Source organism: Natrix helvetica (assembly GCF_964273705.1).
Source record: "Natrix helvetica genome assembly, chromosome: 1".
Lineage (NCBI taxonomy): Eukaryota > Metazoa > Chordata > Lepidosauria > Squamata > Natricidae > Natrix > Natrix helvetica.
This window is the reverse complement of record NC_138548.1, coordinates 181,154,916-181,168,788: the sequence shown is the minus strand read 5'-3', so window position 1 is coordinate 181,168,788 and position 13,873 is coordinate 181,154,916. Positions and strand designations below refer to the sequence as shown.

At 36.4% G+C, this 13,873-nt stretch overlaps 1 protein-coding gene across 2 annotated transcripts in view; it reads left to right on the top strand.

The window, feature by feature from the left end:
* Nucleotides 1–13,719, top strand: part of C2CD6 (C2 calcium dependent domain containing 6) — a 47,254-nt gene extending 33,535 nt beyond the window's left edge. For both annotated transcript variants that reach the window (XM_081937499.1, XM_081937498.1), the window contains 4 exons: nucleotides 2,657–2,717; nucleotides 4,163–4,209; nucleotides 7,543–10,218; nucleotides 10,982–13,719. In XM_081937499.1, the coding sequence (XP_081793625.1) occupies nucleotides 2,657–2,717; nucleotides 4,163–4,209; nucleotides 7,543–10,218; nucleotides 10,982–11,317 (3,120 nt within the window). In that variant the 3' untranslated portion in view covers nucleotides 11,318–13,719. The remainder of the gene's footprint in view (nucleotides 1–2,656; nucleotides 2,718–4,162; nucleotides 4,210–7,542; nucleotides 10,219–10,981) is intronic.
* The last annotated feature ends 154 nt before the right edge of the window (nucleotides 13,720–13,873 follow it).

Below are 13,873 nucleotides of genomic sequence, written 5' to 3'. Positions count from 1 at the left end.
TTTGAAACAACGTATCTTTTCTTTTTTCCTCTTTGATCTTACTGACTTTGTAGCTGAAGGATTTGCAATTTGTTTACAGAAACTAATAAAGAGCCAAGGGCATGAAGTGTTTTTGCAGGTGCTTTTGAGAACTATTTTGGCAGGGGAGAGAAAGGGAAACAAAAAACAGAACCCTTCTCTTCTGAAGAGCACAAAAGAACTTGTGTTTAAGTCAACCTAAAATTCAAAAAATAAAAGAGGCCTGGAAGGCTAGAGTGGCAGTGGCTACTAGTTTTTTTTTTCTTTTCCTTCTTCTTTTTTGGAAACATGGATCAATATTCAGATGAGGAAACCCTAAAATTACAAAATATCCTGGCTGGAATTCAAAATCTATTGAAAGGATATGGGAGAATTGAGAAGAAGTTGGAAAAACTAGTGTTCCTCACAGCAAAAGATGAAGGGGTTGGAGCCCCAAAAATTAAAGGGGAGAATAAAGACATAGAATATAAAGACAAGACAACAGATGAATTTATTAATGGGGCAAATGTGGGTGAAAGTGGAATGAAGGGAATATAGAAGAGGGAATTCGACGAACTGGAGCTCTACCCCAGGTTCCAAAATACAGAAGAAGAAAAAAGGATAATGATGATGGATTTAAGAAGAGAAATTTTTTCAGAAGCACAATTGACAACCAAGGACAAGCTAACTTAATAACAACTGGAGGGCAACGAGATCACCTGAGAGATCCTTTAAGCAACAAAGTGTGGAGAGAAGTCTATAAAAACCTTATAAAGGAGATAAAAAGAAGACTGACACCACAATTGGCAAGAGAGATAAGACTGCTTTGTTACTGGAAAGATACAGGTTGACAATGAAAGTTGATAATAAAAAAATAGTTAATTTTGGTTGAGCAATAAGTAGGAATTTAGTAATTCTTAGATTGTTTTAGATTGTTATTAAATGTTTATTCATCAACAAATAATTAACTATAATAATAATAATGAAATGATAATGGATATAGCTTAAATATATATATGTATGTATGTATGTATGTATGTACGTACGTACGTACGTACTGGCAAACTAGTAAAAGAAATTTGGATATAAATTGCAAATTGTGATCTGGGAAAAAGACCTACAGGTGAAACTCGAAAAATTAGAATATTGTGCAAAAGTTCATTTATTTCAGTAATGCAACTTAAAAGGTGAAATTAATATATGAGATAGACCAGTGATGGCGGACCTATGGCACGCGAGGCACTGCCCTGTTAGCTGGCTAGTGAGCATGCGCGCGCTGGCCAGCTGAGTTCACTTTTTTAAAAGCCATTTTTCCCCTTCCCCAGGCTCCAGAGGCTTTATAGGCCTCTTCCGCCCCCCAGAGGCCCTCCGGAGGCTTCCCCGACGCCTTCGGAGCACTTAAAACCACCCTCCGAGCAAACCGGAAGTGACTTCCGGGTTGCTCGGTGGGTGGTTTTAAGCGTTCCGAAGGCTTCAGGGACCGTCAGGAGGCTTCCCTGACGCCTTCGGAGCGTTTAAAACCACCCTCCGAGCAAACCGGAAGTGACTTAAGTGATGGTAAGCCATAACCATCACAATTATGACAAATCACAGCTTGAACTATCTTGCTTTGCACGTAATGAGTCTATCTCATATATTAGTTTCACCTTTTAAGTTGCATTACTGAAATAAATGAACTTTTGCATGATATTCTAATTTTTCGAGTTTCACCTGTATAAATTTTATTAACAAACTTTTATTTAGGTTTTGTCATAAAGGTGTAATGTTTTTTGGGTTTGACGAGAGGAGGTGGAATATAAATAGTAAATGATTTTTAGCCAATTATAATAACAACAAGGAAAGGTCAATGAATATTGTTTAATAATATATACATGCTCTGGTATTGGTAAAAGCAACTTGGATACAAACTCTAAACAGCGAGTGGGGGGAAAAGGGGGAAAAAAGTGTTTAGAAATTTTATTAATTGACTTTTACTTAGAATATGTCATAAAAGTGTAATGTTATTGGAGGACTTTTGAAATAGCTAATGAATGCCATTATGTGGTTGTATCTTTAAGTATGAATGGTTTGAGGTAAAAGCACGTTCAAATAATTGTAATCAAATGAGAATTGTGGTACATTGATAGTAAGATATACAAAGATTTTTGATTTAAAGTGTATAATGTAATATGAACTATAAGTAATGACTGTGGGAGAAATGCACGAAAGTTATTTGTAACCAATCTTCACGCTTTCTACAAGATGTAATGAAAGATGATTTTTTTTGTATTTTTGTTTAATTAAAATAAAAAACAATTTTTAAAAAGTATGCAAAATATACTAAAGGGAGAAATAAATCTAGTGAAGACTTTCTTTTCATAGATCCAACTTGCAAGTGATTTGTCTACATAATATTACAGTTGTTACATAGAAAAAACAGCTGAGAAAATATAATTTTCTCTTTGCAGGAAGTAAAAAGACATATTTTTGTATGTGACAACTGTAACATTATATAGACAAATCACCTGCAAGTTGGATCTATGAAAAAAATCTTCACTAGATATACTGTATTTCTCCCTTTAGTATATTTTGCATACTGATTTTCTTCTTGTATAGATTTATGCAGTATTTTTATTATTATTACAAATATGAAAGTAATTATTCCTTTCTTCTTGATAAGTTGCCTTCTAAGACTTCAAAGGAATCATTTTCTGTTTCTGAAATTCCTGGCAGAATCTCAGGTAAGGCTATGATAGCTAAATTCTTAATGAAACAAATATATGTGGTACAATCATATCTTTCCAAGCAGACCACGGTATGTTCAGTATTCCAGAAAAGTTTATGTAGAGCTTAATCTATTTTAATTTTTAACTGATAGTAATGGTGCTTGGATTTTTTTAAAAAAACAGGGAAGATTTAATCAGTATGATGCTGTTTTCCCCCCTACCAGATTAATTGGGTAGAGTTAAAAAATAGACCCTCAAATTTTAATCCGCCCCTCCGGTTGCACCAAAGTATTATGAAATGTGGCCTCCAGGCAAGGAATGAACAGCGTGGCAACCCAGGCTGAAGAAAATTGCCCACACGTTTCATTGAGGCAACAATATTAATCCTGCAACCATAACGTGGGAAGAATAGAGGAGGCAATGAATATCTCAGTATAGGACTATATAGAAAGATAGGATTGTTATTTTTACTACCCCTGCAATAAGAAATTTTCTGAATACGCAGCTCTATCATCCCTTAAAGAGCTTCACAGCCATTATAAGGCTGAAGTTCCTGTTTCCTGAGAGTAGGATGGAAAGGCTCAAACAGAGAGCAACTGAGAGGGTGGTTGTAGTTTCTCTCCTTCTCCAAGGAACATTCACAACATACTCCCAAATTCTAATATGTCCCCTAACCCAAAACTCGGGGGTGAAATCGACTTCCTTTGCTACCAGCTTGATAGCAATGTGATCGCCACCTCCGAACATGCGCAGGACCTTCCACACATGCGCAGAGCATCAAAATGATGTCCTGGCGGGTGGGTGGAACCTGCTACCAAGCGCGCCTGCAAAGGTAAGCGAACAGCGTGGGGGAGGGGGGAATCCACTGTGCCATGTGATTTAGATTAGCTAGAAAGCAGCAAATCCTGCTTTCTAGCTAATATAAATTGCCTGTCACATCTGATTGTCGGAAAAAATGGTTCATCTAAACTGGTAGCATTTTTTTATTACTGGTTTGGGCAAACCAGTCTGAATCGGTAGCATTTCACCCCTTCCAAAACTGTTTGCTATATGCTTTGTGTAGGGTTTGGGAGGGGCGGATTGCACAAGACTACATTCATTCTGAATAACTCTGGGGTACATATACTACTATATTCATTTCCCCCATCACACAAACATAATTCATAAATACACTCATACACGCATGCCATCTCAAACTCAGCTTTGTGGAGCAGCTAACTCAAGATGCTTTTGGAACTTTAACTAATGCTTCCACATTAAGCCAGTTTTGTGGCTTAAATTTGGGGAAGCCAGTCTCAAATTACTCCCATTTCTTGGAGGTTTAGTTTTCTGATAAGCCACTTCCTTCCTGTGTGAATGAATTTCACACAGACATTAAGTAGTACTTTATACTGCAGCTATAAAATGCATATTTAATTGCGCTTATATTTTAAATATTCATTCTAATTAATCATTTCCAGATTCAGTTGTTGAACCAGAACAGCAATGGCCATGGAAAGAGGTTACGGTAAGAAATAATTAGTTACACAGTATTAAAACTGAGTAATAAAGTGGAATACAAGTTTAAAATTACATATTAAAGGGTAAATAAAGTTCACTTAGAAGATACCTTGTGACTGCATTATAATTAACACTCGCATAGAACTAAGAAAACATAGAACTAAGGACCACATTTTTTTTCAGTTTTTCTGGTCATCCCACATAGGACTAAAGCACCTTCATGGACCTCTGGGTACTTGTACATGAAGAAGATTTTTAGATGGAAAGTACAGTAGTCCTTGGCTTTGTTTCTATCCTGTTCTTATCATGATTCTTCACACTTTGTGGAAATCTCAAAATAAGTTTGCATAAAAGTATCTTTTCTTTCTACAGGAGAGTAGTTTGGTTGCTAAATCTGGACAAGCAATCCTAGTAGGATTTTATGCCTATAAACTGTCAGGCTGTACTTCACACACATTTGGATTATAACAGCAAGCTATTGCCAACAAATGGTCACTGTCTTTATTTCATATGTCTGGGTATGGGTCACCCTTTTGATTCTGCCTTCATTGTCAAAAGTTAACAAAATAGGCATGGAGTCACTGTTGTTGATAATAACCAAACGGACAAATAATATTATTTGAAAGGTTCCACTGCCCAAAAAATGGAAGTAGAGTTCAAACACTCCTCCGCTTCTTCCATTATCTCCTAGAAAGACCAGAACCTTTTACTGTAAGTTAGAACTCGCATGATCCACCTGCCTTCCTGTTTCTGTTCACCCTTCTTGTCATGAACTAGCCACAGTTATTGATATCACCAATTTTGGCAGTCCTGAGAAATACTGATCTGGCTACCTAGCATTTAGCTGTTAAAGGTGTGTGTGTGTGTGTGTGTGTGTGTGTGTGTGTGTGTGTGTGTAACTAAGAGAGAGAGAGACAAAATTAGACAGTACACCTTTCTGACATTCCTTAGGCTAGCTGCTTAGCACCTGACAAGCTGACATCTCGTCTCTGCCAGGGAGTTAGAGAATCTTTACAATTTCTCTTCCAATAAAGTTTCTTGCTATTGTTGCCCTCCTTGACATCTTTCTTGGTACTGGGATTTTTTTCTTCAGCACTTATTCAAGTATCAAAGTCTTTGTGTTACCCATTGTGTCTGATCGGGACCCTCTTGCATATTTACAAGCTTATTAATACATCCCTTTTTTGACTGTTGCTTTCCCACCTATTGTAGGGCCCCAGATGCCATCTTCAAACACCTCAGATGTGCCTTCCATATCAGCATGCCCTCATGGAGCACCATTAACTGCTATCTTGATTATAACAAGATTTACATTTGCTTTATTTCCTGCAATTTTCCCAATTACTGTGGAAGTCTTAATGTCCTGGGATACCACTACTTAAATATAATCTGGCATTAGTTCCTTGCTATTGGTAGTTCCGGTCTCCAAAACAATGAGAATTTTTACTTGAATTCGGCATCATTACACCATAAACATCAATCTCTTTACTCAGCACTCAATTTTTACCATTTCTGATGCCATCCTCAAACACTGATCAGTTCCTGTAAATCACTGTTCTGTGTCACTGAATATATCCTCAAAAAAAGCAAAATATTATTCAACAATGATTCTTGCAAGGAAACTGGGTATAATTAATGTTTCCTGTTTCCATGATAAAAAGAAATTTGTATGCATTCCTCCTTTATGTATTAAATTATAATTTTTCATTTAACATTAATGCAGAATTGTGATCCGTGACCACAAATGAAAACTTGACTGTTGAGGAATTCCTCTTTCTCCAGATCAGCAGGGATAACCAGTTCATACAGCCATGTCAGAGAAAATAGACTGTATGCTGAGCAGTTCTTACACGTTACTAGTGCCTTAGGCCTTGAAGCTCCGCAGTCTTATCCTACAGAAAATAACCAATTTTTCAAAATATTTGCTTTAATTTAATAATTTCTGATGTAATATCAATTCTTTCAACCATTTTGAACTCTGTGAAAATTATTCTTGAAAAGATTCACTCCCATATCCTATCCCTTTCTTTCCCCCAGCCTTGCCCCACAGAAACCTCTTCTATCCCCTTTCTCCTTCAGTTTAGCCCCACAGAAAGCTCCCCTATTTTATCCCCTTCTCTTCCTTAGGCTTGCCCCACAGAAGCCCCACCTATCCTATCCCTTTCTCTCCCTCAGGCTTGCCCCACAGAAGCCCCACCTATCCTATCCCTTTCTCTCCCTCAGGTTTGCCCCACAGAAGCCCCACCTATCTTTTCACCTTCTCTCCCTCAGGCTCCTCTCCAAACTCCCAGCCAGCAGGCCGGATGAGTCACATGTTGGCCATGCCGACGCCCAGGTTTTCAGGCTGGGAGGGGAAGTAGACCATCTAACTCCTCAGCATCAGAGCGTGTTAATAATAATATACGAAATATTAATACTCTGATGGTCATTTCGAAAAATCCTTTGTTACCGAACACCTAGATGCCGAAAGGAACATACGTGCCAAATTTCAATTTCGTAGGTTTTACAGTTAGGGGGATTTCATGATTCCTGCGTGCGTGTTTTCGCGTTTATATATAGAGATTGTATCTTTCTCAGTTTCATATAGCAAAATGCTACTGTTCAATTGTTGTTGCACAAAGGGCTTGGTTTGCTCAGTTGATTTATCTGACATCATTCCTGTCTTCTTCAGAGATCCACATCTGTTTCTCTGATTCCAAGAGCAACAGAGCAGGTTTGGAATATTTTTATAATACTTCTCAAAATAGACTATGGCCATATAAGACTGCTTTGATTTTTAAAGCAACACTTTCTGCTCCCCATCCAAACATATTATGCCATTATGATATCCACCCACCACTGTTTTCTTTCAGCACATCCAATTGCCGGTAGAGCTGGTAGAGCAGCTACATGGTCACATCCTCCTCTTTCATTCAACACTATTTGTTGGACCTTCATACCCAGAGGGATGTAGTATTTGAGAAACAGGTTCTTTTCTCCATCAGTGTGAGTGCCTTGCCCCTTCTGTGTGGATCTCAAAAATCTTGAACAAGACTTACCTGGACCTGTGGTTCTTCAAATGGTGATCTATGAATATAGAACCCACCCTCATTTTCTAGTTCAGTACACTGAGATATTCTATATACTATACACTGAAATATCATGCATGTATTAATCACAGTTCATCTTGAATATATAGTAGAAAAAAGAGTATTGAGAGTTAACAAGGTTGATACTATATGGTACAAAGTTATTTGTAAATATATTTTAAATTATGGCAAAGAAGATATATTTTATATATCACATTTATAATCAATATTTCAAAAGATCTTAGTTCTACCATTCTCTCTTTAAATTGCAGTTCCAAGATGCATTTTTTAGTAGAAACAAGTTTGAACCCTTCTTGAGACGTGTTTGTAAAGTACAGCCACCTGAGCTTAGGAAAGGCACAATAGACTATTCCGTTTTTTTAGAAAAAGCATACATACCTGTTGATTTCAAAGAACAAGAAGACCAAGATCCACCTCCAGGTCTGCCTTTTACAAAATTAGATAATGGCTTAGATCCCAAGTCAATCAGAAGTGGTGAGCAATTGTCAATATTAAGACTCCTTGAAAAAAAAAATGATTTGCAAGGGGAAGACAAAGAAATTGCAGTGGAAGCTGAAAGAGTAACAGAGCCATCAACTATAACTTCTGAATTAAAACCACAAGGAGATAAACTATCAGAAGCAGAAATAAAACAGGTTAATGTTTACTTCAAAAACTCTCTTGAAGCTTTTCTTGTTGAAAAAGTTGTAAAAGTGGTAGCACTTAAATCACTTTTGAGCAAAAACATTGAAAACCTAGTTGCAGAGAGACTTTCAGAATCGGAGTTTTCCCAAGAATTAGAAGACAGCAGCCCATTAGATGACAGAGAGAAATGTTATTTGAAGGAAATAACAACTAGTACTACGGATGCATTTTCAGAATCAGACATTAGTGAACTGAAAGATGTTGTAAGTCAACACTTGCAGGCTCAACTTATAGGAAAATTGTCTGAAAAAGGGATAATCCCAGATATGGTGACAGCAGAGAACCAGCTTTCTCTCCAGAGTTCTACTGATATGCTCAAGAAAGCTTTATCGAAAGGAGTAACTTCACAAACTGAAATAATAACCATAAAACCATTAAGTGAGAGTGATATAAAAGAACTTTCCAAATCTGAATCCTTAGATACTAAGGAAAGTTACAAAAGCAAGCCGGTATTTGTAGAAGCAGATTTATATGAAAGCAGAAAAGATGATTACAGTGAGCCTACTTTATTTCCTTTTAAAAGCCAAATTAGTTCAGTGAAAGAACCAATGTTGGATTTAAGAAACATAGCCTCAAACGGGTCATTAGAAATCATTAAAGTAAAGTTACCATTCAGCATTGAAACAGCTAATGTAAAAAAACATGTTTCCCTCCATGATACCCTGCTTCAAAAGATTTTAAAAGCAGAAATAAAAAGTTTAAAATCATTTTTAAGCAAAGGTATTCAGGACCACCTTAAGGATAAACTTTCAGAAACTGGATTAAGTAAAGAAGACCTGGAAACTGTGTGTCAAAAGTTGTCCTTGAACTTGAAGGAGAAATCTGATGAGGGTTTTGATGACAGTGTGTTAAGCAAAAGTGTTCAAAATCTTTTTGAGGCACTTTCAGAGAATGAAATTGCCAATTTAAAGTCTGCATTAAACAGGAAAATCCAAAACCATCTCTCAGAAAGAATTTCAGAAATTGGACTGATCACACAGGAAGAGTTAAAAAAAATACTCGAAATGGTGTTTCCAGTTGTAGCCAAAGAAACAGCACTCAGGGCAGAGAAAGGACCAGATTTAGCCAAAGAAGAACAAAGTGTACAGCAAATATCCCATACAACTCATACTCTACAAGATAGATTCTCTGAAGAAGAATTGCAAAATCTAAAGTCTCTCTGTAGCAGACTCTTGAAAGAAGGCCACGGAGAACAACTTTCAGAACTAGAAGTAAAAGGTTTAGCATCTGTTTTGCAAAAAAGCTTCGAAGAGCTTCCTGTACCAACTAGTCCCAAAACTGGGATTAGCAAAGAAATAGATAAGAATGATACGGATCATGATGCATCTATTTCAAGTACTGAAAGCATTTCAAAAGTTAGTGATGTAGATTTACCCGACAAAGCAAAACAGCCTTCGTATGAAAATCTTCCTCATACGTCAACTGCAAGTGAAAAATGTAAAATAGAAAATCTAGGTGGTCTTATGAACAGTATTTTCGAAGTACAAACAAAGAACCAAGAAACCCAGACAGCTGGTTGCAAAAAAGTAAAACACACTTGTAAAAAAGAACGTTACAGATTGCCAGGTTATCCTGATAATCTAGAGGTATCAGATTTGAAGAGAAGGTCCTATGAAGAAATATCACAAAGTAAGCCGCAGAAAGAACCATTGAGGAAAACATCTGAACCATTTGCCTTTTCCTCTTTTTTGAGTGCGCATGACATTGGAGCCCAAAATGAAATAAAAAATTATCTTTCCAAATCTCCTAATTATCCTTCCAAGCCTCCCTTTCCAGTGAACCCTCAGACTTTTCTCTTTTTACACCCAGAGTCTGAGGAAGAAGCAAAGCCAGCTTGCAAGTATCATCACAAAACCAAAACCAAGAAGTCTGACAGAAAAAAGGATGCTGCGTTGCACCACTCACAGCAAGGAGGGACAAACCCTTCAGCCAAAAAGGAAAAAGTACATAGCCGAACATCTAAGGATGCTTTAAAAGAAAAACATGGAAAAAAGCATGGCGAGTTGTCTTCTAAAAAATTGAGCGCGACAGAAAACAGGAAGGATTCAAAAACGCTATTATCTCTGGGTGGTGTAAAAAAGGAAAGCATGAAACTGAAGCCTGAGAAGAAACGTGATGACATCAAACAAAAAAAATCATTTAGCAAGACGGCTGCCTTATCTGATTCACAACTATCAAAAAATGTTCAAGAAAAATCTTCGATTAAATTTCCTAATACTGGATATACAAAAGCAAATTCATTGGTAAGAAGATAATCAACTTTGTACTTGAAGATGATTAATTATATTCTTTAATGCATTGTATAAATTCAGAGTAAGTCTGGCCCACAGGCCACCATTTAAAAACAAAAATTGAACAGAACATTTAGCTTGTGAGATCAGAATTCTTGTTCTCAAAAAGTAACAACTGATCACGTCGACATTTATAGAATATCTCCAGAGTATTGGAGTTTTGACTTTTAAAAACATATTTGGCCCCTCTAATTGTGTTAGAACTACTATAATTTAAGAATGCTTGACAGGAATTCTGGGAATTCTTTCAATACATCTGGGCTACCAGGTTGGGAAGCACTTCCTTAAACCAGAAAAGCTTGTATAAGGTTTTCTCAGGCAAATTGACAATGTTTTCTTACAGAATGGGCACTTTTTATATGTCATTGATCTAGTCCAAACAGTTCTATTTATTAAATTTATAATTTGAAGAACTGCAAAATCTAAATCTCTCTGTAGCAGACTTTTGAAAGAATGCCAGAGACAAACTTTCAGAATTAGAAATTGTCAGAATAGAAACTGTACTGCCACAGATAGGATGCAAGATATGCTTTTCCTAGCTAATCTAAGACAAATATTTAGGGTGTGATGAATTTGATAGATGAGATAATGGTACATGAAAAGGCAAAAATAGTACAATTTGGTGATACAATAAGCATACTTCCTAGTTTATGTAAAAGCCTTTGTAAGATTTATCATCATGATGATACATGCATTTTTTAATTTCAATGTTTAGACTTCCATTGCCATAGAAGATTTAGATTTGGAAGCTTATAAGCATCTTGAAAAAGCAATTGAAAGAGCACTTGTTGATTTACAAGGTGTTGAGGAAGGGAGCTGCAGCCAAGCAAGATCAAATTCTGCTCCAAATGTTGCTGGACTTGTGTCTAAAGATGCACTTCGGCCGTTTCCTTCTGCACCGGAGACTCCAAGAAATCAAGCAGGCATGATATTTGACATGCTCAACAACCAGGATCAAATCTTAAAAATGACACCTGAGCAATTGGAAGTTGTTCTTAAGATTCTCCACAAAATTTTGAGGCAGAACTCCAGACCCCCAAATAATGGATGAATCTTAACCTTCTGATCCTCAACCAGCTATGAGTGTGCTTTTGGGTTATTACTTTTCCCCTGGTCATAATAAAAAATAAAACGCTCTTAGTACATTTTAGTTCAGAAAGCTTGAAAACTTATTTGAATTATTACTAAAGCAACCTTATATTTTTATTCTTTTTTAAATAAAAAGGCCATTCTCCTTTTTGTCCCAGCCTGATGCCTTTGAAACTTATTGGACTACAATACTCATACTAATCAATGACTGGACTGAAACATTTCTTCCAAAAGACTACTTGCTCTGCTGAATGCAGTTGATATAAACAGTCCAGAGTTTAGCGAAAGAGTAACTTGCATGAATCTTTTCATTGATCCAGGATGCCAAGATGTTTTGTTTAATTAAGATTCCAAAACGGAACTCATATATTATGATCTTTTAATCAAATTTTATTTGCTCAGTTATTGTTTGAATCAAGATAATAGGTTTTTAATTCTGCAATATGTGCCTTACAACATACCATTCCAATTGTTGCTGACTCTAAGGAAATTACATAAGCACTGTCTAGTAATGTGTCTATATGGCACATCAGATGAAAGTATTGTATGCATCAATCCCCTTGGCCACATCTGCACCTACTGTCTGAGTAGAATCTGCAAGTCTGTGTTATGAGGTAGCTTAGTATGGGGAAGCATGACCTCCTGATGGCCAGAATCAAAGATGGAATATTCTTAGAACTGGATGTCTTCCAAAACAAATCCAGTTCAAAACCATCTGACTAGGATTATCATTTAAATTTATTCATCGTCATCCAGATTCTAAAATCCTCCAGGACGTTCACATCATCTATTCAGCCCAAGTTAATTAGTTAATGTCAAAATACTGATTATATCTGACTCCATGGCAATGAATGTTCCCCTCTCTGCTGCTTTTATTATTTTATAAATAATCAAAGTGGAGAACATATCCAAATTCCTTCCTTTTCCCCAAGAAGAATCCTGTGAGGAATTGTGGGAGGGAAAGGAGGAGGGAGAAGTATTAGGTATATTTGCCTCCTTCAGTTATTTATAAAATAATAAAAGCAGGATAAAAATGTAATAAATAAAAAATATGTAAACTCAGGGAGATACCTTTTTGTCTCCAGCAGTTAAATTTGCTGTTGTCCTCTAAGTCTAATGCACAGAAACCATAAAAAATTCGAAGCTACCTATTTGCTGGAGCATATTTGTCACTCTAGAGTTGATTTCATATAATGATTAAAAGCATTGGGATAGACCCTAGAAGACTGTTCTAGTCCTGGCTTAAATACAAAAGCAGTTGGGTGACTTTGGGTCAGTCACTCTCTCAGCCCTATGAAGAAGGCAAGGCAAACCACTTCTGCAAAATGCTGCCAAGAAAATTGTATGTACTTGTCTACAGTCACCGGGAATCGACTGATTTGAAAGCATAATATATGCCACTACCAATCACACAGGACAGTACATGTATGACCTGATTCTTCAGATTTTTTGATATGCATTATTTATTTCTCTCCTCCTTTCCCTCTGCCACAACATCTCATCATTCTTAATGAGTCACAATAGTGGCCTGAGAATCAAGGGTTGACAGCTGTGCTCAACAGGAGCATGCAGGTTAGAATGTAGTGTTGCAAGCTAACTGCCATTAATCCTGATGAGGCTCAAGGTTGACTCAACCTTCCAAGGTTGATAAAATGAGGACGCAGGCAATTGTTGGAGACAATATACTGACATTGTAAACCGCTTAGGGACATATAGCATCAAAAAGCAATATGTAAGTCTAAGTGCTATTGCTATGCCTGAATAGGAAGGTGGGGGGCAGTTCACCAAAGTTTTTGAAGGTTAATCTAGACTCAAAACAAGTGTGCTGAATGTTTGAATGACTACTTAAAGACTCAGTTACAGATTAACTGCCTGTTGTTAATGTTCAATGAAATGACTTTTCCTTTTCCTGTGGTTCTATATAATTGGCAGTTTCTTTATTGCATGTAATTTCTCTCTGATTCCACTTTCCTCTATTTTCTCTTCCCTCATATTGACTAAATTGTATGCATATTCTTTAAAGATCTAATGAAATAGAATTTAATCCATAAACGTTTGTGCCATAAAAAAACTTTAAGATACCATAAAGAATTAAACTGAACTATAAGCCAGTAGTCATGAAAACTAAATGTCACAAGAAAAGAAACTATCAGGAAAGGTTTTAGACACTTGTCCCAAAAGTGAACACCAAATTTGTTTCCTATTCTACAAAGGGATAATAAAAAAAGTTATCAATTTAGTTACCCCTGATAAAAAGAGCTTGTGACTGAAATTTATGGTTAGATTTTAGAACAAAAACAAGTTTTCAGTTATGACTTCAAGGAGGATTTTGTGTATCATGTTGAAGTGATAAATGAAAACAGTGACTCTTATGATGTATTTACAAAATGAGAAGGTAGTGTACCTTAGGACCAAATCTGTTCTTTTTCACAAAAAGTATTTTAACATGATGTATTGATACACTTAGGAAAAAAATTGTGAAAAATGCTGATCAATCTAGATTGTTCAAAGTATCTTT